General features: G+C 38.3%; 1 protein-coding gene across 1 annotated transcript in view; it reads right to left on the bottom strand.

Moving 5' to 3' along the window:
* Positions 1 to 20,189, bottom strand: part of DENND3 (DENN domain containing 3) — a 29,478-nt gene extending 9,289 nt beyond the window's left edge. The window contains exons 1-15 of the mRNA XM_031552932.1: positions 20,075 to 20,189; positions 18,404 to 18,523; positions 17,796 to 18,014; positions 16,309 to 16,430; positions 15,973 to 16,128; positions 12,712 to 12,808; positions 9,517 to 9,620; positions 9,010 to 9,191; positions 7,852 to 8,373; positions 6,530 to 6,792; positions 5,305 to 5,475; positions 4,190 to 4,319; positions 3,694 to 3,801; positions 2,030 to 2,169; positions 737 to 897 (exon numbers count right to left, since the gene is read on the bottom strand). Coding sequence (XP_031408792.1) covers positions 737 to 897; positions 2,030 to 2,169; positions 3,694 to 3,801; positions 4,190 to 4,319; positions 5,305 to 5,475; positions 6,530 to 6,792; positions 7,852 to 8,373; positions 9,010 to 9,191; positions 9,517 to 9,620; positions 12,712 to 12,808; positions 15,973 to 16,128; positions 16,309 to 16,430; positions 17,796 to 18,014; positions 18,404 to 18,514 — 2,486 coding nt within the window. The 5' untranslated portion in view covers positions 18,515 to 18,523; positions 20,075 to 20,189. The remainder of the gene's footprint in view (positions 1 to 736; positions 898 to 2,029; positions 2,170 to 3,693; positions 3,802 to 4,189; positions 4,320 to 5,304; positions 5,476 to 6,529; positions 6,793 to 7,851; positions 8,374 to 9,009; positions 9,192 to 9,516; positions 9,621 to 12,711; positions 12,809 to 15,972; positions 16,129 to 16,308; positions 16,431 to 17,795; positions 18,015 to 18,403; positions 18,524 to 20,074) is intronic.
* Positions 20,190 to 24,997: the final 4,808 nt, after the last annotated feature.

The raw sequence follows: 24,997 nt of genomic DNA, 5'->3' as shown, positions 1-24,997 counted from the left end.
GCATCCCCTATAATTTTCCTGAACATTGTTGGCTTTTCAATTTTCTCTTTTCCTCTCAAGGCAGGACCAAAACATCTCAAAATCTTTTTTCTTTACTATTGCACCTGAGAAAATAAATCATGCAATCCCTTCTACCTTTGACATTTGTTTTCTTCAGATAAGAGTACCTTTTCCAGTAGGCCTTAATGACACCTAAGCAAATTCCCCCTCAAAACCTAGTCATGCCTGAGGCTTGTCTCTGGTCTGTCACAGAAAGTTAACTAGTTAATGCCTTCAGTTACACTCTTCTCAATACTACCAAAAGATTAAAAGCATTTTCTCTGAACAAAACAAGGAATGTACTATTTCCTTTAAAAACATGCAGGATAAACTCTGAAGCATGTTGTAAAAATCTGGTCAATGATGAAGTGCTCAAAGCAAAAATGAAGTGGTCTTTAAATTGCATCTCTACTGATTCGTACTGAGTCACCAACTTCCAGCTGCTCTATTTCTTGCCTGAAAAAAATATTCCTTTATCATCTTTGTTCCAAAGTACATAATGATTTTTCATTAGAAAGGAAATACTTAGTTTGCAATACACAATAATGGGAGCTAGAATACTAGTGATGTCTGACAATAGTAGGGAGCTTTCTATTTAACCACTGGAAGATTCTCCTTAACACTCATGACTTTTCCAGTCTCTCAACATTTTCTTGTAGATGCATTTTTAAGAAGAAAACATTGTAATTAAACATACCTGGGTATTCCATTCTTCTTCTCCACAACTATGTCTGTAATATCAGAATGGTGATCATTCAGTTGCTTATTACAAGACATACTGTGAGTGTTGATTATGTAAATAATGGAGTCTTGAGAACCAATCCATACTTGACTCTGTTCTACCATTACCATACAAGTCTGGGGAGAAAAAACAGGATTAAATACTAAAAAATAAAAATCACTTTTTAATATAACAGAAAAAGACTACATTATGAAGTCACAGCTTTCTCAGCACTTCAGTATTTATCCTTTGCTCAGCTGGAGGGAGAAGGAGGACAGATCTCTTTGCTGAGTTTAACCTTCAGTAAATAAGATCAATAATGTATCTTGGTAATTGATTCAAAGTTGTGTCTCCTGGCTTAAACAAAGTAGAAGTTATAGATGGCACTGGGAAAACCACAGAATTTGGTGTATTTCTGTCTTCTTGGAAGCTGTATTAACCATCTGATATAAACACCATTACTTTAGTTAAAATGGTGCTTAGGAAAACACCAATTTCTCCTTTATTGCGCCTGGAACATCCCTCCTCCATTCAGAAACTCTTTAATTTCTCCCTCCTGAGAAAGACCCAAGTCTTCCTCTTCTTCTCTTCCTCCCCTTTAGAATAGGTCAGCATCCAACTCTTCTCCAAGATTTCTATTTTTCCTCTACCATCAGCTTTGTCCCCCCCTTTTCAATTTTTTAACCCACATTCATCCACAGAAATGTTTCTCAACTCCCACACAAGTCACCTATAAAGCCATTTGCTACATGTTCTCTCTTCTCTATGTTTTTCACTCAGTCCAAAGCAAGTTTCAGCCCTCCCTTTCACTGAGTTATTCAATTCAAATTCCCACAAGTAACTCTCTCTCATCTGTTGTCTGAGTCTTCTTTTAGACCATCTGTATCACCCACTAGTTTCCTTACACATTTCTCCAGTTTCTAGCTCTTCAGCACAGATGACTTTTCAACTATGCTTAGGGCTACCTCTGTTTTCTTTTTATACAGATTCTTTCCACTCAGACTCAGCTATTTCAAACCAGCCTTCCTGCTCCAAGAACCTATGCCACTAGGCAAGCATGCCATCTCCTCACTCAATCCATCACTTCCTACCAGTTGCCTTGTTTCATTACAAAACCTATTTTTCCTCAATCCTCCATTTCTCCAAGTTAATTGCAGCATAACTCAAATATCCTTCAACTTCTAAGGGATGATTGTGTGGCCCAGTGTTAATTAGGCTATCAGAAAAACCAAGCTAAATCATCAGTCATGGTATGAGTGTTGGTCTTACCAGTTTACAGCGACCCATTCTGAAACAGTGCTGTTGAATAGTCCAGGTAGATGCATCAAAGACAACAACTTTTCCCTCATTTAAAGCACACCACAGTTTTGGATGAGCATTGTCAGGTCTTTCTGAAATATCAAGATGCCCTAGAAACAAAGCAGAGAAGATGAGAGAAGTAAAGACAATAAAACACTTTTGGAGACACATGGAAAAAACATTATTAGAGGTAGAGCAATGAAATGCTTCTGTGTTCTGGAACTTACATCACCAGTTAACAAATGACACAGTTCACACTGAATTTGTGCTCCTTATCTAAATGGTGATTTCACCTGATAGTTTAACCTTACCTTTCAGTGTTATTCAGAGCAGAGATGATCTTTATCACTGATAGATTAGATGTTTAGATAACTGGAATTGCAGGGAGGCTTATAAGACCTATGAAACAAATCCTGTGACTCCATTCATTCCATCTGCCACATGACAGTTTCATTTAGAAGAAAGCAAGCTCCATTCAAAGAAAGAAAAGCACAACCAAACCCTCCACCACCACCACACACAGATTCTCCATCCAACTTTCTGAACTGTGGAATTCACTTTCTGCTTTTGTCTCAGGTTGCCCAAATACTAAGAATTACACGTGAACTTAAGTCAGGAGATGATTAAGGTTATGAAATTAACTCAGAATTAACACCTCTCAACTCAGATTCATATCTACCATGAACAGCCCCAGATAAAAGTGCTTTTTTTTATTCCTTGTTGTTGTTTTAAGCATGATTATGTATTTGTTCTCTCACAGATCATGCATCGTGCAGATTTGCTCTTGAAATAAATCAGGATCATGTAACAAAGGATATTTATTTCTAGGATTTCTTCTTTGCCTTCTGGCTAAATGCATGTTTTGAGCAAGACATACACTAAGATCTAGTAAGCTCTTAGTGCTTCTGAATCAGAATCCCTATGCAAGTCATTTCTCATAAGTACACACTAACAGCACACTCCTCACTTCCAGGTGTGAAACCTGAGGTGAAAACCTTCATTTACATTTGGGTTGAAATCTCATTAAGTGCACATATGACTGCTCTGAAAAATCCAAGACTATCCAAATTAAGCAGCTAAAATGAGATGAAGCTTTTGCCCCTGACTTCTTTTTTCCAGTGCATTTTCAATTAGTGACATATAAGTGTGCCAAATATCACACAAAAGATCACAGGGAAAATTATGCATTCTTCAGGCATGGACTTAAATCACATTGGATGAATTAGACATTAGATCACATACTATACAGTGAGAGTCACAGGAATATAGATCTGGCTGGGATTTCTGCACTGTGGTTCAACTAAACACTCCTATATGACTACTGAAAATGAACACTGATCAGTACTGAAACACCACTGCTCAATAAGCAAGGTAGAAGACTTAATGGCAAACTGACACATTAACATATAATTGAAGATAGTTAAAATTCATATACACATGGGATGGCAACTTAAGACTGTGAAAGCTATCTTAATATATCACTGTTCTTTTTCAATAATTTTCTGTTTTAGTATTCTATACACAACCAAGGCCTGTCAGAATGTGAACAAAATCAGGCAATCATAATACCAGGTGTTGGGAGAGAACATTTTATATGTTAATTAAGGCTACTATAAAGAAATACATCACCTTACCTGGAGTATAAAGCAAGACATCTATTGCCTGTGGAAATGTCTCACCAGCTGATGGGTTGATCTTGTGCTTTAATGTCTCTGAGGTTGTTTTGGGGATCATCATAGGCACTAAAATAGGTTTTTAAAAGGTCATAAGTGCATACTTGAGCCTGAAACAGATCTATAACCCTCATAAAAGAATAATTATGCACCATTTATTCCCATTTTTCCTTCTAACTTTAGCTGACTGTGAAAGCCCAGGCAGTACTTAAATAGAAGAAGCATGCATTTATCCAAAAAAAAAAAAAAACACAAGAAAAACCTACCCTACACAATATATTGATATCAATATAGGTTTCTAACTAAATAAAAATAAATATTTAATAAAGTATGGCAATAAAGCTATCATCATCTTACATCTCTACAGACAACCAGTTTGAAAAACATACTGTAAACAGAAAAGATGAAATAGATGATGAGATAGCAGCAGGCTTCATAGCACTGTTACATGACTGACCTTCATTCTTCATCCTGTCAAAATAAGACAGTTTAGAGGCTGCATATATGGCTTTGGAGGACTGCAGTGCACCAACGACAGCATCCATCAGAAGAACATTTGTCAGTGCTTGCTGAATATACTGAGGATCCTAAAGAAAAAAGTCTTACTGTAGCTTACCCACTACTCATCATTCTTGCATGTCTCCATATTCAACCATCGTAACGCAAGTCACATCTAGGCACAAGCACTAGCCAGTTGCTTTCCTGGAGCATAACCCATGCTACCTGCAAGCAAACCCCTCTATCACATCACATTTCACTCCAAAGCAAGGGCATAGAGCAGAGAACCGAGAGCTACGGTTAATTCATTGCACTGAAAGAGGTACTTCAGATCTGGCACAATTTTGATTCAGAATGCACAACTGAAACTGTATGAATTGGACTGATGGAAGACACACAGCACACACAGGACAGACACCAATTTCCATCCTGGACCTCTCTGCATAGTAGAGAAGTACATTTTTCTTGATCTCATCTAATACTCTCCCAATCCTTCCTAAAAAATCACCAATACATTTTCAATATTAAATTCATCACTCACGGAGAATTTAGTATTTTGGCTGGAAACCATGCTTGTATGATCCTTTTTCTTCCTCAAAGGTTTTGTGGCAGAAGAACACCTCTTGCTCTATTTATTCAAAGGATCTACAGCTACCAAGATTCCATCACGGCAAAGGAAAAAAAAAATAATCCCTCTAAACATTACACTTTGTAAGGGAAGTAAGGCATGGTAAGCTTCTTTTAGGATCACTGCTCTAATTTTGTAACCTTAAGCTACCAACCTATTTCACAAAACTGGTAACTAAACAAAAAAGTTCAATTTAATGGAGAAAAACAAATCCCTTATTTTTAAATGCAGTATTTAATTGTACATATTTAAATGTACTATTTTGCTAGTATTCTGGATGTACTATATGTTATTTTTTTTTAAAGTAACATCAAAAACAACAGCTTATTATATAGCTATCACATGCTAAAACCAAGAAATTCCAAGACTGATACAAGAATTATTTAGAACAGAAACAGAAAGCACATATTTCACATTTATTCAGTTGGCTGTGCCCATTTTTATACCTTGTGATCATCTGCCATTTTCTTTCCAGCCCACATTTCTTTCACTATCAGGTACCAGAGATCACACTCAGTTTTCAGGTTAGCTTCAAATACTTGTTTTTTATATATCGTTTCAATCCTCAGAGTAGGTATTCTCAAAAGAAGGAAAGCTACAGTTGTGTTCTTAACATCCTGGAAACAAGAAAAGCAAGGAAGGTGGACTATGCAGTCACAGCTAAGATGCCATATTAATCCTGCAGGTTACTTTCCTTATTTAACTACAGTTAATATTTCAGTTGTTCATACACACACTAAGCAGAAATGATCTATTAACTGGTTTTATGAAAATGATCATTGCTAACAGTATCACCCAGGCTTCACTATAGAGTGGATACAGATTGGTGCTCTAACACTGTGGTCAAAAAAGTACATTTAACATTCATGTTATTATACTCCTCTGGTTCTGTGTACCAAGCCTTGTGTCCTATAAATCTAAATTGCAGCCTTTCAGTATCTAAAGGGAGCCTACTGACAGAAGGGTAGTCAACTCTTTGAATGGGTAGATAACAGCAGGACAAAGGAAATGAAGGAGAGAAGATTTAGGTTGAATGTCAGAGGGAAGTTCCTTACTATGAGAGTGATGAGGTACTGGAACAGGCTGCCCAGAGAGGTTGTGGATGCCCCGTCCTCGGAGGTGTTCAAGGCCAGGTTGGATGGGACCCTGGGCAGCCTGGTCTAGTACTGAATGGGGAGGTTGGTGGCCCTGCCTGTGGCAAGGGGTTGGAGGTTCATGATCGTTGAGGTCCCTTCCAACCCAGGCCATTCTGCGATTCTGTGATCTACAGGTTAAGGACTCCAGATTTTTAAACCACACCATCCTAGCATGTAGCACACATTCACTTCTCCGAGACCTCTTACCATTTGTGAGTTTCTGATTTCAGAGCCATTCATTACAGCTCTTACTGAGACAGTCTAAGGTAGGTCTTTCAGCAGAATGGAACATTGCTTGTCATCCACAGAATCACAGGGGTTGGAAGGGATCACTGGAGATAATCTACTCCAACCCTCCCCTGCTGCTAAAGCAAGCTCCCTAGAGCAAACTGCACAGGAAAGTATCCGGGTCAGTTTTGAAAATCTCCAGAGAAGGAGACATCATACCCTCTCTGAGCAGCTTATTCCAGGGCGCTGTCACCTCAAAGTAGAATTATTGAAGAAAAATTATTGAAGAAAATGACTCGATGCCCACCTCTATATCCCTGAAAGCAGCAATATGGACATAGCCAGGACGTCCTCCTTCAGTCAAAAGGAATAAGCGCTTTTGGGTCAGTGCTATTTTTCCTACACCATAGTTAGTTTTAACTGAGCAGGATAGCTTGTAGACACATTCATTTTTATCCAGATGTTCTATTACTGCTGGTGGCAGATTCACCTCTTGAGCTTCTGCTTCAGTTTCTTTCCAGTAGTTGTAGAAATCTCGGAATGTTTCAGGATCAATTTGTTTCTGCTGCCCTAAAAATTTTAAAACCTGTTTACTGTGAGAAATTATTATGCAGATTTAAATAGAAAGATAGTTTTAAAAGATATTGGCTTCCAGGTTGCATTTCTAACAGTAAAATAGATAAGCAGAACTGGGTAAGCACTACTGAACTGAATACTTCTCACCATGGCATTTCAGTTCTTGGTTCCACAGAATGCAAATATACAACATACTTACCAACCCAGGATAAAAGCTAGAGTTAATTAATTAATTTAAAGACTTCAGCAACAGTTATTCCAAGTACTTACTTAATTATTCTAAGAATTCAAGTGAGCTTGGACAGCAGAATCTCAAGTTCTTGTGAGATGTATACTACTTTTGGCATAAAAAAATTCGCTATTTTAACTGATGTTTAATCTCTGTGGCCACAAAATATAACAATGACTGAGTAAGAAGGTATAGAAATAGAACTGAATAGTATTTTATAAAAGCACTCTTAATCTATGTTTTTAGAAATCTATCACAAGAGAAGAAAGTTCTCTCAAACACAAACATAAGTTCTCCATTTGCTATGACAACGATTCAAGAGGAATTTAACTGTAGCCACTTGAATTCTGTATTTTGCTAGTTCTTTTCAACAGTCTGCCACCTTGCCACATTACTTAGTGATTTTATAAGATAATATCCATTAGCAATTAGGACAGGCTTATAGTCACTTGACTCATCTTAGCCAAAGCAGAACTGTACACCATTAAAACACAAAATGAATAAAAACTACTCCATGAATTAAATCTGAAAAATTTTAAGTTGTATGCTTAAATAGGTAAGAGGACTCTTCATCTCTTACTGTGGTACATACAGGTGCATACATGTACCTGTGCATACACACATCTATACATCCTGTATACATTCAACCTACTCTCCACACTTACTTGAATTAAACAAAAGCTCACATACCGAGTTGACTATTAATTAAGAAGAGAAACAAGTGGAGACAAATTTTCTTTTATCCTAGTTCACAAAAGCAAAAATAGCTTTAAATTGTCATTGTGTCAGTGTAGATGATCAATAAAAATGTACCCTGTACCCACCTACAGTTAAGGCATCAAACAACCGATGTATAGTGTCTGTGTCTCTGACAATCCCAGACTCCTGGATTCGCTTCACAAAGTCATCCAGTTGCATGTGTGTTTTTGGCAATTCAAAGTGCTTTACATGGTCATCTATTTTTGTCACTTCCCTTTGTTGTTCCATCACTAGGCTTATCAGCCTCTTCAGCTCAGGCTTGCGTTCAGCTTGAAAACGCTCAGAAGGAGGCAAGGTTTCCACAATTTTTCTTACAAGTTCAGTAGGGAAAATTCTTAAGTCTGTTTTATCTAGGTTCTGAAAGTCAGAAAGTGCATTTAGTAGTTTCCCTTGCATCAAACTAATAAGTCCTCGGAGGTAGAAGTACCTTGCCAGCAATGCTGAGTCATCAGGTGGTAAGGTATTTATAGCTTTGCTGAGATGGTTGAAGAATTCTGTATAGTAGGAGTGAACACAGTGGCTCATCAGAGGAAAGTGAATTTCTGGGATTTTGAATGTACTAACTGATTTGGAGGGCTTTTTCACAGCTAGAAGTGAAAAAAAGGTGGTACAGGAATTAGTAAAAGCATGAATTTTTTTGCAACCAGCAGTACTATGAACAAAAAGAATCCCATCACAACAATTTCTTCAATTAAATTGCATAAAATTCCTTAAGATTAAAGTTATGCTAAGGACACAAATGTATTCCTATATAGATCCTTATTAATGTCAGAATACTCCCCATTCTGGTAACATCCTTCCTAGAGAATACATGTTTTTAAGATGTATACATTCACATTATTCATATATCTCTTTATGTAATACATAAAAATACACAAGTAAAATTACATGTGTGAGTAAATCCATATCTGCAGTTTGAAAAGGATTTGCTTAGTTACACAAAGGTAAATCTAAGCAGATATTTAAATGCAGTGGAGAAATGGACATAAGGTCAGTAAGGACAGTAATTATGTCCCTATCCTTTGTGGTACAGCACAACTTAATGCAGAATACAGGCTGATTTAACATGCAAAGAGAAGCACAGATGGGGCCCCAGCAGAAAATGACCCAGCTCACCATTTCCTTCCAGCATTTGACACTGTTTTTGTGGAAATCATTCAATGATATCATACAAAAAAGAAAAAAAAACACCACCATATTCGTTCAGCACATTCTTCACTCACCAATGCCTGTCTCTATTCTTCGAAGTGAGGATTTTCTAGTAGGACTCTCTGGTAGTTTGATATCTTGCAGATTAGGCATACTGATTACCATACGTCTGTTAATGATGTTCTGTGAATTAAATCTTTTAGAAGCCATTTTCTCCATAGTAAGTCTTCTCGGAGTACGAAACATCAAGTTGAATCTGAAAAATAATGTAAAAATTATATAATTAGGTTTAAAATTCTGCATATATACATAAACTAAATAACTGCTTAACACTATGAAACAGCAAGAAGAAAAAAAATCAAGTTATAATCATAGTGTCAATTTACAGTTTTGACAGCCATGACTGGACACATCCGTATCACTCCTTCACAGTAAGCTTAATAAAATGGCCCATTAATTAGTCACAATCTTATTCATAGGAACCTAATCTCATACCAGTACAGTCAAAAGGTCTTTTACCACTCATACCACTTATCTCTGATAAAAGTTCAAAACCACAACAAGCAAGGTGAAAAAGTTACCTATCCTCTTCAGACTGGGTGCTCAATTCAAGTCGAGCAAAAGCATCCATCTTTCTATTCAAACGAGCTTTAAGGAAAGAGTGAAACATGTAGGTCTCTAAAACCTGTGAGAGACAGACTGGTTAGCTGTGGAACATTCATAAGTTAGCAGCACGTTTTGAATATTTTTATCATCTTTCAAGACATACAACTGAAAACATTCATTTTAGCAATCACAAAAAACAGAACTAACTCAGCATTCAGTCACCTTCTGAGTTTGCTTAGAGGCAAACAGTAACCTCAGACCACCTTCCAAAAGATGAAAGCAAACCAAAAATGGGAAATACTGAGCAAAAGAGGCAGATTTAGCTACTGTAGTTTAAACGTAGCACTAACAGAAAAACATCTGTGCCTTTAAATGTAAGTTTAAAAAAAAAAAAAACTTTAACATTAATAGCATATTCCAAAAGCTTGCCTAAAATACCCTTGTTAGTCCTGCAGTTACTATTTTTTCACTTTATAAGTTATTGATTATGTATCTATGTTTTCCTAAGATGCTTTGAAAATACAGATGAGAAAGATTTGTAAGTAATACTGATATTCTGAAATTAATGGAAACATTACATCAACAAATAGACAGTTCATACTCAAGATGCCACTTATCTGTCCATTTTCAGCTCTTACACATTCCTTTACAATGCATCCCTAGTGCCTCCATAGATGCTATTTTACAAATTTCTGCTTTACGTATTCTCCAGTAGATGGCATATTTTATTCCCTGTTATATGCACAGGAATCACAGAATGGCCCAGGTTGGAAGGGACCTCAAGGATCATGAAGTTCCAACCCCCCTGCCACATGCAGGGCCACCAACCCCCCATTTAATTAATACTAGACCAGGCTGCCCAGGGCCCCATTCAACCTGGCCTTGAACACCTCCGAGAACGGGGCATCCACAACTTCTCTGGGCAGCCTGTTCCAGCACCTCACCGCTCTGTAAAGAACTTCCTCCTGACATCCAACCTAAATCTTCCCTCCCTCAACTTAAAACCATTTCTCCTTGTCCTGCAGTTACCTACCCTTTCAAAGAGTTGATTCCCCTCCTGTTTGTAGGCTCCCTTTAGGTACTGAAGGGCTGCAATGAGGTCACCCCGCAGCCTTCTTTTCTCCAGGCTGAACAAGCCCAGCTCCCTCAGCCTGTCTTCGCGGGGGAGGTGCTCCAGTCCCCTGATCATCTTTGTGGCTCTCCTCTGGACCCTCTCCAACAGCTCCCTGTCTTTCTTGTACTGGGGGCTCCAGACCTGGATGCAGTACTGCAGATGGAGCCTCACAAGAGCAAAGTAGAGGGGGACAATCACCTCCTTGTCCCTGCTGGCCACCCCTCTTCTGATGGAGCCCAGGGTACCATTTGCTTTCTGAGCTGCAAGAGCACACTGCTGGCTCATGCTAAGTTTTTCATCCATCAGCACCCCCAGGACCGTCTCTGAAGGGCTGCTCTCATAAGCTGACATGCTGGAAGAAAGGAGTCCTTTCTAAAGGTTTTTAAAGATAACTACTTGAGATAACACTAGCTATCACTAGATAACACTAACGCTGCCAGTAACACTAGATACCAACAGCAATTACTCCATATTTTGTTATCCTGTGAGATTTACTTGAAAGCAAGCCTATCGCTACTCACCGTTTAATTTCTGCTTCAACCCACAGCTTACTGAAGAACTAATAGTTTCACCAAAAAAAGTGACACGCACACAACTTCATTATTTTTAAGGAACTTAAACAACAGCTCAACTTAAAGTAGGCTGGGATAAGAACCCAGTTTATTAAGTATCTGTTAAGAACTATGACATTAATTGGAGAAGATTTCTTACATCACTTCATAAATCAGGTTCAGATCAGGGTAAGTCTTGAAATAATTTATTACTTAACTAATATATGCTTTTGATTAGTTAATAACTCTGCTATTTAAAAATTATGAGTTGAAAATCTTGGAATATTGGCTTGCTTTGTTGCAACAGAATTCTCCTAGAACACCGTAGATGATTAGACACAAACCTTAAAAAGATGTAAATCCTGCTTCTCAGATATGCAACAGTTCAATTAATTGAAGGTTAATATTAAACTAATTAACTGTGCAAACAGTTTAATGTAAAAATACTAGTCTCAATTGCAAGGATGAAGATCTCAACTTAGCTTTAGCACTATGAGAAACTCCAACACAAATCTGTCAGTTCTCAGCCTCTTTCTCCCCTGACCCCTCTCTTTTTTCTGTTCTCACTTCCCTCTTCATTACTTCCCCTCCTCACCCAAAGGATCTCCAGCCTTTGAGGATCAGTGAGTCTTCCACCAAAGACGTTATATATTCAGACATATAAAGCCATTATTTTAAAAGCATACTCCTGCAACAGTGCTCCAAAGGAAAACACATCTGTATTCTTTATAGACATCTGTCTCACCACACACACTGACAAAAACTAAATCACTTGGGAATTTCAGAGGGCCTAAATCAAGCTTACACTAACAGCAGGATCAAGGCAATGATGGCAGTAATGAAAAGAACTTCTACAGACAAAATCCACACAGCTGGAGGGATTTATATTCCAATATGTACTAATATTCTGTGTTAGCAGGTGGGCTAGGAAAAACTATCTGGGGATTTTAGGCCTGAGGGGCTGTAGTCTATGAGCTTGGCACAAGGCCATGTACTATTCATGTCTTATTTCATGGGCTTCATAAAAGTAAGCCACAGTCAGAATACCTGGTAAATCACATCAGCTCTCTCAACTCATACCCCACATGCATAAGAATGCCACAGGCCCTAAGGACACAGATCATCTGACATCGTACACATCCTATAACCCAACATGAGCAAACTGGCATTCAGTATCCACAGCATGCTTTCACTGTCATGCATTATGAGAAATGGGTTCATGGCCTGGAGCCAAACAGGCACCATCAACTGCTTGCCATGGTGCTCAGGCTTCAGCTAAAGCAGGTACTCTGACTTGTGTCGCTCGTTCTTCTGCTGTGCTTCTGTAATTTGCTCTGAAACTAGATACCTTGCTCTCCAAAATGCTGTTTATAGTAAATAAGTGTGAAATCTAGTGAGTCAGTAACACTACACAGACCAAACCATGACCATTTCATTAATTTCTGACATTAATTCTCAAGGACAGATTAATAACAGAATTACAACATATTTAATACTGAACTTACTTTTCCATAAAATGGCTGGTCTCCTATTGCCCTTGTTTTCAGAAATTCTTCGCTGTTAAACACTCTGTGTTCATAATTTAGGTGGTCTTTTACCTCCCTGAGGATAAAATAAATAAAAAGATAAATATGCTTGCAGATTTGTAAGTTGTAAGTTTTGCAGCAGCAGCCCACTAGTACTACTAGAAATGTGTTGCAATATCAGAAGGCAAACTGAGTTTTAATGAGCAAGTCTGAGTTTCTCAAACAGAGGAAAAGAACACAGACTCTTACATGAAGACAGGCTACCTGCTGTGACTGCCATTTCCAATCAGCAAATTCACTTAAGGGTGACCAATTTCAACAACACATGGAGAGGAATCTTTATATTTAAGTCATAATTTGTCTCAGGTCCTGAAATAGCATTAACACACTGAATCACAGACAAACCATTTTAAGCATTATGATGGCAAGCATTCACATGGGCAATCTGGATATATGACCAGGCCTCATGTTGTCCCACTGCACTGCATCTCTAAGGTGCATGAGATAACAGATAACTTCTTGCTGCACTCGAAAACTCTGATCCTCAAGCCAGCAATAACTGATGATTGTGTGATGTCTAAAGAAACAGAATTAGTGAAATAAACCAGGAAGCATTATGAAAAAATGGATGCAATTCTTAGTATATACATGACCACAGCAGACAGAGGCCCTAGGCCATCCCTGGAAAACCAGACTGCTTTATCACACATCTTTCACAGATCAGTGATATAAGCCTATAAGCAGTTTATCAAGCCATATGGGTTCAGGTCAATGGTAGTTATTACAAGTATATATTTCTACACAATTATATAGAATTTATCATGGTTTTCTTCAAACACAAAACGTCCATGCACACAAAAATACAGTGCTTCACTGAAGACAGTACCAAATGGCAGCAGAATAGCATTAGAGATTTACTTTCCTTCACTCCTGGACGCTGGTAGACATATAGTTTTAGAAGATAGAAGAAACAATGCTGGAAAAAAAAAAGAACAAAGACGAAGTTTGAAGGAAAGGAGAAAGCAAGCAGGAAAGGAATCAATTCCTTTGCAAAAATGTTATTATATCAAGCAGCAAAGTATCTGTTCATTTTTTGTAGCCAAGCATTTAGTGTGTTACAGTTACATTGAAATCCACCAAATCCCATAGCAGTGACACATTAGGCTGTAAACACATTTTATTCTCCAGATCCAGCTGTGTTATCTGTAACCTGTTGTTTCCTTCACAATCAGCAGCTACTGTCCTTGTGGAAGGCCCAGCAGTTTGTATGAACGCTCCCTAAGCCGATCCAACAAAAGCAAGCAGGTTAACAAAGACCTGGTATTTGCACTGTATCTCCTTACTGAAAGCATTAAGAGAGCATTCATGTGAGCAATGCAGTAGCTGAGCCATCAGGAACTTCATCTCCAACATGAGGCAGTGAGAAACAGATGGAGACAGTTATCTGCAGTAAGATTTTTCAGAAATGCCAGGCAAGCAGTTTTATTCTCATGCTTGAATATGTTAGCATCTACGCAAATGAAATCAAGCTTAGGCACATCAACCAGCAATTTTCTGCACGTTTTTAGAAATGACCTACCATACCACCATAACTGCCCCAAAGACAAGAAAATAATAGCAGGATTTACAATGGGTACTGTGGTAAGATGTGTATCCATACATTAGATGAACTTAAGAACAAGGAATAGTAATATAACTAGACCTCTTTTCTAGAGGAAAAAATCCAAGCTCTACTCTACATCATTGTTAAAATTCCACCACCAAACTATTGTGCTAATACTGTATTTGAGTTTCACCAGCTCTTCTCCTTCCCTTACTCTTACTCACACCGTTGCTATCTCTGAATGCCTCAAGCCTTCTCAGCATTTTTTCCATCTAGCCAGCTCAGGAGTCCTTGAGCTCCCAAAGTTGTTTTTAGCTCTTCTACTGTCTCAGTTTGAATTCACACCCTCAGCAGGTTTGTGGATAACACCAAGCTGCACAGTGCAGCTGACACGCTCAAGGGACAGGATGTCACACAGAAAGAACTATACAGATTCAAGTAGTGGGCCCAAGAAAACATCATTAGATTCAACAGAGTGCAAGGGCTTGCATCTGGGTCACAGCAACCCTCACTATCAGTACAAGCAGGATGATGGAAGTACGGAGCACAGCCCTGCCAAAAAGGACCTGGGGATGCTGGTGGATGGGAAGTAGAACACGAGCCAGCAACAGTTCAGAAAGTCAATCATCTCCTGGGCTGCACTGGAAAAAGTGTGGCCAGCAGGGTGAGGGAGGTGATCCTGCCCCTCTACTGTGCAATGTTGAGTGTTCAGGTGTGGAGTCCTCAATACAGAAGAAACGTGGACTTGTTAAAGCACATCCAGAGGAAGGCTACTAAAAGTGATTCAAGGGATGGAACACCTGCCCTAAGAGGACAGCCTGAGAGAGCTGGGGCTGTTCAGCCTGGAGAAGGCTACAAGGAGACCTGAGAATGGCCTTTCAGTATTTAAAGTGGGGGGCTATAAGAAGGAAGAGGACAGACTCTTTTGCAGGGCCTGCTGTGATAGGACAAGGGGAAACAGTTTCAAACTAAAAGAAGGGAGATTTAGATTGAACAGAAGGAAAAAGTTCTTTATAATAAGGGTGGTGAAGCATTGGAAGAGGGTTGTCTAGAGAGGTCCCCATCTTTGGAGACATTCAAGGTCAGGCTGGATAGGGCTCTGAGCATCCTGATGTAGATGTCCCTGTTCACTGCAGGAGAGTTGGACTAGGTGACCTTCAAAGGCTACCCTCCAACTCAGAAGATTCTATGATTCATTTTTCTGTAGCATGACTGACCAATATGGTATTCATTTACAAATTAATATCCCTGGGATTTAAGTTTTTCTTAATTATAAGAGCTGCACTCCTCTTTCTGAAATCTTCGCATAAGAGACATGCAAATTCAGGAATTAGAACAGCTTTATATAAGATTTCCTAGCCATGCATATCAGAAAGGTAGAGGCTGGAATAGATTCTAGAGTTCATCTGGTTCAACTCCCTTACTCAAGCAGGGCCACCTAGAGGAGGCACTGTACGTACCAGAATACATTTATTATTCATATTCTAAGCAGGACCACCTTCTCACATTTCCTCACAAAACATCAGAGATATACAGAACACCTAGGAAGTAAGACAAATTAAGAGTATTCTCAATAAAGAGGAAGCATCTTAACTGCAACCATATGCTCTCATAATACAAATACTACATCCACTGACCTGAAGATATTAACAATTAACTGCAAAGTCATTTGCTGAACTTCTGTGTTCAGTTTCTGCTGCCAAGCCCTTCTGCGCATCTGCAGTTCACCAAGATCTGTGGTGGCACGGAGATGACACAGCTCTAAATCGTAATGCAGTTGAAGACTCTCCGCTCTACAGAGAGAAGAAAAGTATCAAGTTGCATCCAAACACCACATCTTGACATTTGTTAGGGGAAAAAGTCACTTAGACTTAATATTACATAATACAAAACAATTCATTTTTTATTATCATAAATCATGTTGGACCCTCTTTCTATGCCCTATGATAAACACAGCTTCAACATCTTTTCACCTTTTTTTGAAAGTTTCTGCTGCTTGTGCTGGAACATCTGGAATTTCAGGCTCCTCTTCAACCATTTTTGAATATGAAATATTCCCATCATCGATATTAATTAGAATTAAATCTTCAGCTTCCTTTTAAGAAAAAAAGTAGAATTATGGAAAACATATTGCTATTTCTCCTTAATCTAATTCAGGCAGTGAATTATTTCAGCCAGAAGATAAATCAGAAAAGGATTACTTTTTTTCCCCAAACTAGAAGACCACATGGATATCTAAGCTTACAAGATACGTGTCATTAATTTTGTAGACACTGATCTTAGTTCACAAACATTTGGTAACTAATATGCTCTTTACGTAGCATTAAATTAATACTGAGTGTTAAAGCCACACCTTGAAAAAGTACACACACGAAGATATGTACAAAACCACACCTATGTATGGAAAGAAGTTCTACAAAAGCTGTATATGTTCAGCATTTATTCCTGTATTTACTATGTGGTGTGTCAGAAGAGTTTCAAACACTGAAACACATGCTAATGCACAAGAAGTTATATGGAGTTGTAAGGCCAGGCAGATCCATCAGTTTGCAATTTTAACAATCTTAAAGACCTGACTGTAATACAGCATCTATAAGCACACAAAAATCTTTCAAATGACATCAAAGTGTGCTCTCTAATCTGTAGATATTTCTGACAGGGAGATCATTTTATGTTAAAAAGAATTGTTATTAAAAAGGTTTAATACTTAGATTTAAATTGGACTTAATTAGACATAAGGGTTACATTTGGTTTATAACCAGATGGATTAAGACAAAACAAACTTTCACAAGTTTTTCCATGTTAGGTCTTCTGTGAGCATTCAAAACAGATGCAACACATCCAAAAAAGAATATTCTCATTAGCCCAGCACTATGATGCTGAGTCTTTCTTAAATCTTTTGGAGCAACCAAGATTATTTTTACCCACTGAAAGACATTTATTTAAATAAGAGCCTGAAAGATGACGACAAAACCAAATCTTCAGAATAAGTGAGAAATTGTATTCTTTATATTGCTATTTTTTCCTTTTTATTAATTACTCAACTCCATCATAAGGAACAGCAGCACTACTAGAGCGTTTTCAAGTTCATGCTCACCTCTTAACCTGGAAAAGGCATCTAATTCACCCTCCCTCCCTCCAAAAAAAAAAAAAAAAACCAACCAAACAAAAAAACCTCACTGATCTGAAGGGAAACTGTTTATACACAAACAACACCACAGAATTTTTCCTGAATTGAAAACAGAACTCCCAGAAGTCACGTGTTTGTTATTCTTCAAAGAAATGAAAGGTAAGGGGTATAAGAAGAAGCTATTTCCATGGCTTCGTTACTTTCAGTTTCTTCATTTCTAATACATCTAATTAAAAAATGTTCCAAGCTGCATCTGAAAGAAGCAAGCAAATAAATGCATAGAAACTGAGCAGCAAGAATGGTATCAATGGTATCAGTCAAAAGACGTACTGTGCTAACTACTTCAAAATGATCAGCATGACATCCCATAAGAAAAGATGTTGGAGCCATTACAAAATCCAGCATATGACGAGACAGAAGAGGCACAAAGGTGTGTTGCCACTGAAGGGGATGAAGGTATAACATAAAGCACTCAGCCACAAGTGTCAGCAGGGCCCAGTCAGAAGAGAAGAACACCATTTTCCGCTCAGTCAAAATACAGGTAATAATCTGAAAACAACAAGAAGTGTTTGTGAAGAGTCATACTCAGAACATACAATACATACACAAATATTTCATCTGCTTCCAAAACAGCCTCAATAGTTACCTTTTTAAATTGAAATAATATGCACTTAGGGATCTATACTAAGAAGAGACAAAAACAGTGACAGTGGACGTCAGCAAGAGTTTTGCCACCAATGTCAGTGAAGATAAAGGCTAAGCTGAAACGTGGGTTATCTCACAAAGGTAAAACAAACCCCATGCTCAAGAATAGGCATATCTGAATTCTTGGGTTTGTAATGTTCTTTGGGTAACTAAAACATCTTGTTTCCTTTTAAAATCACAAATTTCCACTACAGCCAATCTCAAATACATTTGAAAGTGTTAACTGGGTTTACCTGCAGCACCTGCTCTGGCTTGAAGCACAGCAATGGAAGATGAAGATCCAAGTCAATAACTGGACTGTCCGGATCCTCTCGTGAAGGAATAATTATTTGAAGTGGTTTCATATTAAATACCTGTTGAAACAGATGTTTTCTACTTCTTAGTGAAAGTGTTTCCACACCACATTTATTTCAGAACTTTATTTCCAATTACAAAATATTAAAATCAAATGACTGCAAGACAACAGGTATTAGCATCCTGAGGAAAATGGAAATAGAAATAATGGGAAACATGAAAGGGCATAGCATCTAGTTTGAAAGATTAAAATTAACTTTGTCTCCTGTCATAACTGTACAATCTTCAGCCAATAAAACTTGCAAGGAACTATTTTAACAGGCTTTTAAAATCTTATTTGTTCTAATTTAAATAAAATCATGCAATTTATATTTGCAGAAAAAGTTCAGATTTCCCAATTGTAGATAAAATTCATATAGGAAATAATAGGAAAAGTATGAACAAAAGTACTGGGCATGAACTGAAATGAAGATGACAAAACAAACCGAACCAAACATCTTTCCATGTGTCAGATATTCCTGTTCAAATGTCAGGGGGGTGAATACTGTATGTGCTGCATCTCTGAGCTCTTGGCAGCTGGTTTAGCCAATCTTTCAGCTATGCTATTTGTTTCTGCTTTAACCCCTGGGTCAAGGCAATCAGCTAAGGAGAAGCATACAGCTGAAGCACTGCCTTCTTAGAATTATTTCAGCTATGTGAAAGGTAACGTGCTGAAACCATCAACTCAGCTGACATCCAGCTTGACTTGAAGGGTTATAAAGAAATACAACCCAGGCATCTTAGCTTCCACATAGAATACGAACATTTACGTGAGTTTCTCTTCTCAGCTAGGTCTTTTCCATGCAGCAGCAAATCCACCCTATCCATAACATTTAATTCAATATATACTGCTCTGCTTCCCCAGAGCCACTCAGACAAGATACAAACAAGTCCAGAACCATATGTGTTGTCCTAGCAACTTATTTCTTTACTCTCATTTTTTTCCACAGGGGCTGCATTATTTCTTAGTCATATAGCTGCACATCAATCCAACACACAATCAAGATGACAGCCATGATGACATACGCATCAGGCACAAGACAGGGACCTCCCACACTTGGGTCAAGTGACACAGCTACATAATTTACTTGTGTTCAGGCATGTGTATGTAGTGAGATGGCAGTAACATATTGTAAAAGTGAAAGGTAAACTTCCTTTCATATAGAGCAGGTGCAGACTGGAGCTTCCAGCTGCTTTTAGTAGAGATTATATGGGCTGACTCTCAGCAAACCACAAGTAGGATTATGCTGTGCCCAGATGTACTCATGGCATCATTTCATACAGTAACTAGTCAGGATGAACCTAATCTTTCCATGCAAAGTATTAAAAGTTAAACAGTATGACTAACAAGCATGCCAGTGCTCCAGCCTACACCCTGGTCACACTATTTCTTGTACTTATAATGCATAGCCTTAATTTCAGAGCATGGATATTGACATCAATCATACACCAGCAGGTGAAATCTCTGACTTGATACTAAAGAACTTTCTCCAATTTATACAAGAGCAACATCCTAGAGTTTTATAACATGTCATGTTAAAATAATGATGAAATTCAGCATCAGTAATTACCAGGTGCAGTGGTCCTGGTGGCGGGCTGGGTATTAAGAATAATTTTGCTGCAAATTCTTTTACGTGATCATCAACATCTAAATCCTTGAAAGATCGCAGTTGCACTAAAAAGCTGGAATGAAATGACAGACAATCATTTTTAAAGAATAACACATGAACAGGAAAGAAACTTTTCTGCTGGTAACTTAAAGCTAAAAAACATTATTAGCAGCAATGAAGTTATTATACCAAATTATTTGTTTCTAATTTACCACATATTTCAATAGTTCCATTTAATTTTTATGATGTTGTACAACAGAAGCAGAAGTTTTTGTGTTGTCAATGGTGGTGCTTTTTGTTTTCTTTCATAAAATAATGCTACATCATATACCAGAGCTAACACATTTTGTCTCACGATGGCAGAAAAAACCTAGAGGTGAGATGTAGCTATACTAAGTGGCCTATAGAAACTGCTTCAAGAACAGCACACCAACAGTTGCAGCAGAGTGCCTTGATGGTCATCTCATCCCAAGCATCAGACATCAACTCTGGAAAGGAACGTAGTGTCACAGGAATAGAGAAGTTGTAGACAAAAAAAAAAGAAGAAATAAAGACACAGGCTAAACTGCAGGGAAATCTGAGTCATATTTAGCATGAGGTCTATGTCTGCTTGGACACTGCTAACTGTTACCAGTCCTAAACACAAAATGAATAAACACAGCTGTGCAAACCTGTCAAATCCGGTTTAGAACTGTGGTACCTCAGCTGTCCCAAGGCTACAAATATCATGCCATTTGTATTATGTGCCAACGACTCATGAATGTTTAAACATGATATTAAGACCACATACCAGAATGTCCAACAGAACTAATGAAATATAATGACTAGAAACTAAAAACCTAGATTTAAGCCTGCAGAGCTTTATGTACAAAAATTAGGAACTTCATGTGGTTATATTCTCCACTGAGGTTTTATTCTGCTTGGTACCTTTACTGGCTTCTTGTAGAAGAATACTTGTTCTTGAGCAAGAAAGTCTACAAAGCAACTGAATAAATCAGGTGATATATTAGAAATCAGGACATTATATTTGTACATGGAATTAAGATTCTGGAATAAAAACACTGTCCTGTATTATTGAGCTTTTTGTTGTATTAGCATAGTATTTAATGAATTCACGTTTGGAAACAGTCCTGGTCTCATCAGCTACTGCAAGGTGTGGAGGAGGGGAAATTAAAATTTCTCAAAGAAAATCAGGGAGTAGAATCATTTTGAATGATTACACTGTAATACTTCAGCTGCTTATTATTATTATTATTCAAAACTGAAAAGTAGGCATCAACACACTCAGTAAATGCTATAACAGAATCAACCTGATCTGGTTAAGAGAAGGAGGAGATGTACAGAAGGGATAGTAGGAGCTTCCTAATCAGTACACTGTGCCCATTAATGCAGTGTAATAGCAGCTGCCAGCTCTGCTACTGCAAACATCTGCTGAAATAAATGAGGTAATCTCTGAAACATTAAAGAGAGAGCTAAGGAGTTTATGAACCTTCCATTACCTCTATTAACTGCCTTCAAACAGATATTTCATCTAACAAGAACACATAAGAATAGGCCCTTTGTACTGCCTCAGTGCTGTGAGCAATTTGTACACTGCTCTCAAGGCAGCTGAAAAGACCAATACATAGGTTGGAAGATTTACTATTTGAATGGAATCTATTCATCCATCCTAGACAGGAGCTCATCCAGAAGGAGATTACTGGTAGGGATGTTTCATTTTACACATAGAGTAACAGACTGTGGTAAAAAACAGATTGTGTAAAGTGCTCAAACCTCTCCATTTAAAAACAAAACTTTTCAAATAACACAGAATAATGCAATGACTGCAGTGTTGTGAAGCCACCTCGATGCATATCTGCATGCTTTAGGAAGAGGTGCAGAGTCCATTTTAACTGCTTTAGATTTGGAATTACTGCACACTAGTTACATGAAAACTAGCTGTAAAATTAATTAAACAATGCAAAGATCATCACTATGATGAAAGTTAGCAAGTTCATCTTGCAGTTCAAAGCACTTACATGGATCTAATGTTTGACACAGACTTTGAATCTGAGATTGATCTCTGTTCTTAGTTGTTATTTCTACAATACTTGGCCATATGAGAAAGGTCAGAAGCCCAAGTTTTATCTAGGAATGCTTACAATGAAAAAACACTTCTGAGAACTCTTCTACTTGAAAGCAAGTATCACCCACCTATGTGCAACCCTTTGCACTGCATGTCATGGAAACAACCAGTTGTACACAGGAGAATTCTGGTGAAAAATAAAATCTCCATAGAATCATAGAATGGCCTGGGTTGAAAAGGACCAGAATGATCATCTGGTTTCAACCCCCCTGCTACGTGCAGGGTTGCTAACCACCAGACCAGGCTGCCCAGAGCCACATCCAGCCTGGCCTCAAATGCCTCCAGGGATGGGGCATCCACAACCTCCTTGTGGGCAACCTGTTCCAGTGTGTCACCACCCTCTGAGTGAAAAACTTCCTCCTAATATCTAACCTAAACCTCTCCTGTCTCAGTTTAAAACCATTCCTCCTTGTCCTATCACTATCCACCCTCATAAACAGCTGTTCCCTCTCCTGCTTATATGCTCCCTTCAAGTACTGGAAGGCCACAATAAGGTCTCCCTGGAGCCTTCTCCTCTTTAAGCTAAACAAGCCCAGAATCTTTTGCTATAACAGGATCCAGAACAGAAGCAGAATCTGTTTAGATGCTACTTCAACATCAGGCCTTCATCAACAATAGCAAATAGTATTTTTCCACTAATTATTACCAGGAAAGGGTTACATACTAGAATTGATGGCTGCAGGTCCACCAGAAATTGCTTTCATATCCCCAGACTGGTAGAACAAAAGAAAACACTTGAAGCATCCAGCAAAACAACACTGAAGCATAACAAACATGCTCTGCTAATCTGCTGTTATTATTTGTATATAAGGCACCAGTACTTGAGAACATTTGCTCAATAAAAACATTAAATTAAATGTTTAACCCATAGGCCACCTGATTGCACTTAAGGCACCTGACATGAAAATAACTTCATTTCTAGGTTACAGGAAAAGAGTGACAAAGTTTTGAAACATTACAAAAACCTGAAACAACTCCAGCTGTACAGAGAACTATGCTCAAAATGTATCACTGAGGTCTTGTTTGCTATAATTGCTTATATTCAGAACAGCCACGCATCCCAGCAACTGTTTTATTCCTGATGCTGGAAAAAACAAAGATCAGTAATACAAAGTAATAATAATAATAACAACGTTATCTCTTCACTCCTTCCTCTCCACCCACTGAAGCACACAAGAGGTATTTTACAAGATCAAAAAAATAAAAGAAAAACAGCAGAATACTTTGAATTTATCTATCAAATGGAATCAAGGAAAACAAGTAGTGATTACAAGCTTAAAAAATAAAATTTTAAAAAGTTCCAAAAGAATACATCATGGAAACATAAGCAGTTGAGTTTCCAGTCCAGCAGGAAAAGTCAGCCTCACCACTTCCCCTCTCCTTGCAGCTCCACACAATAGTATCTTACAGCCAGGTGCCCCAGCAATATGGAAGGAGAGATGTGCAACTGAATGACAAATCTCTGTTACGAGACCAGGACAGCACACAGTTTTATTAACCTGTGGAGTTTCCATATAATTATTCACATATTTGTTAATCAATTAAAGCTTAAATGGTAGGTTAAGGATAAATTTGAACTCCCTCTAAAAAACAGTACAGCTTAAAAGATAAAACTATCTAAAGCTAGCCTAGAGGCTAATGCTTTAAGTAGGTGCAGAAATCTACTACGTATGATTAAGGCAGAAATGTTTAATTACAGTGCTTAAAATATCCAGCCAGAGGCAGGAGCTTGCATTTCTGAAGAGATGACTCTACCTGCAAGTTTCTTTCCGCACGTGCAGAGACTCCACCTGAAAGCTGGCTCCTGTCTGCTCTGAACAAATACAAGAGACCCAGAAGTATTCTTGCAACCTCTGGAATTTTCCATGGCTTTCCTGAATATTTTCCCACTGCTCCTTTAATGGACTATTTAGAAATCCATTCACATTGACTGCTTCTCCCAGCTCAGAATTATCTCACTTCAGAGAACAAATGACTCATTCATGAATTTACTATATAAACTACTGGAAAAGCTGAATCTATGCTATTTCCCAGGCAGCAGAAAGCTAATATGTACTATGCCCCTATAAAGGTTGAGTTCACAGAATATTATGAGAATAAAATACTATAAATATTTAAAAAGCTAGATAAATGGGAAAGCATCACACCTCAGGAACACAGCTGTAACAGTTACACAGATGACCATTTACTTGAGATCTGAAAGTAAAAAAAAAAAGGCAGCAATGAATCAGCTCCAGCAGCACCGACTGCTGGTGCAACTTCAATGGAAGGAGTGGAAAAAGTGACCCAGGCAGGAAAATAGAAAGGGAAAGAAAGATTTCCTTTCTGTTTCAGTGATCGTCCAAATTTTGCACTACCCTCTGAACACCCAGCCAGTTTGCTCATGACACCAAGCTGAGTGGTGCGGTTGACACAATGGAAGAAAGGGATGCCATTCAGAGGGACCTGAACAGACTTGAAAGGTGGGCCTGGGTGAACCCAGGTTTTGCACTTGGTTCGGAAGAATCCCAGGCATTCATACAGACTGGAAAAAGCGGTCCTTGAGAGCAGCCCTTCAGAGAAGGACGTGGGGGTCTTGATGGATGAAAAACTTAATCAGCAGTGTGCTCTTTCTCAGAAAGCAAATGGTACCCTGGCTCCATCAGAAGAGGAGTGGCCAGCAGGGACAGGGAGATGATTGTCCCCCTCTACTCTGCTCTTGTGAGGCTCCATCTGCAGTACTGTGTCCGGGTCTGGAGCCCCCAGTACAAGAAAGACAG

Source organism: Meleagris gallopavo, chromosome 3, assembly GCF_000146605.3.
Source record: "Meleagris gallopavo isolate NT-WF06-2002-E0010 breed Aviagen turkey brand Nicholas breeding stock chromosome 3, Turkey_5.1, whole genome shotgun sequence".
In the NCBI taxonomy this organism is placed as follows: domain Eukaryota; kingdom Metazoa; phylum Chordata; class Aves; order Galliformes; family Phasianidae; genus Meleagris; species Meleagris gallopavo.
The sequence above is the reverse complement of the archived record's forward strand: the minus strand, read 5'-3'. Positions and strand labels throughout refer to the sequence as shown.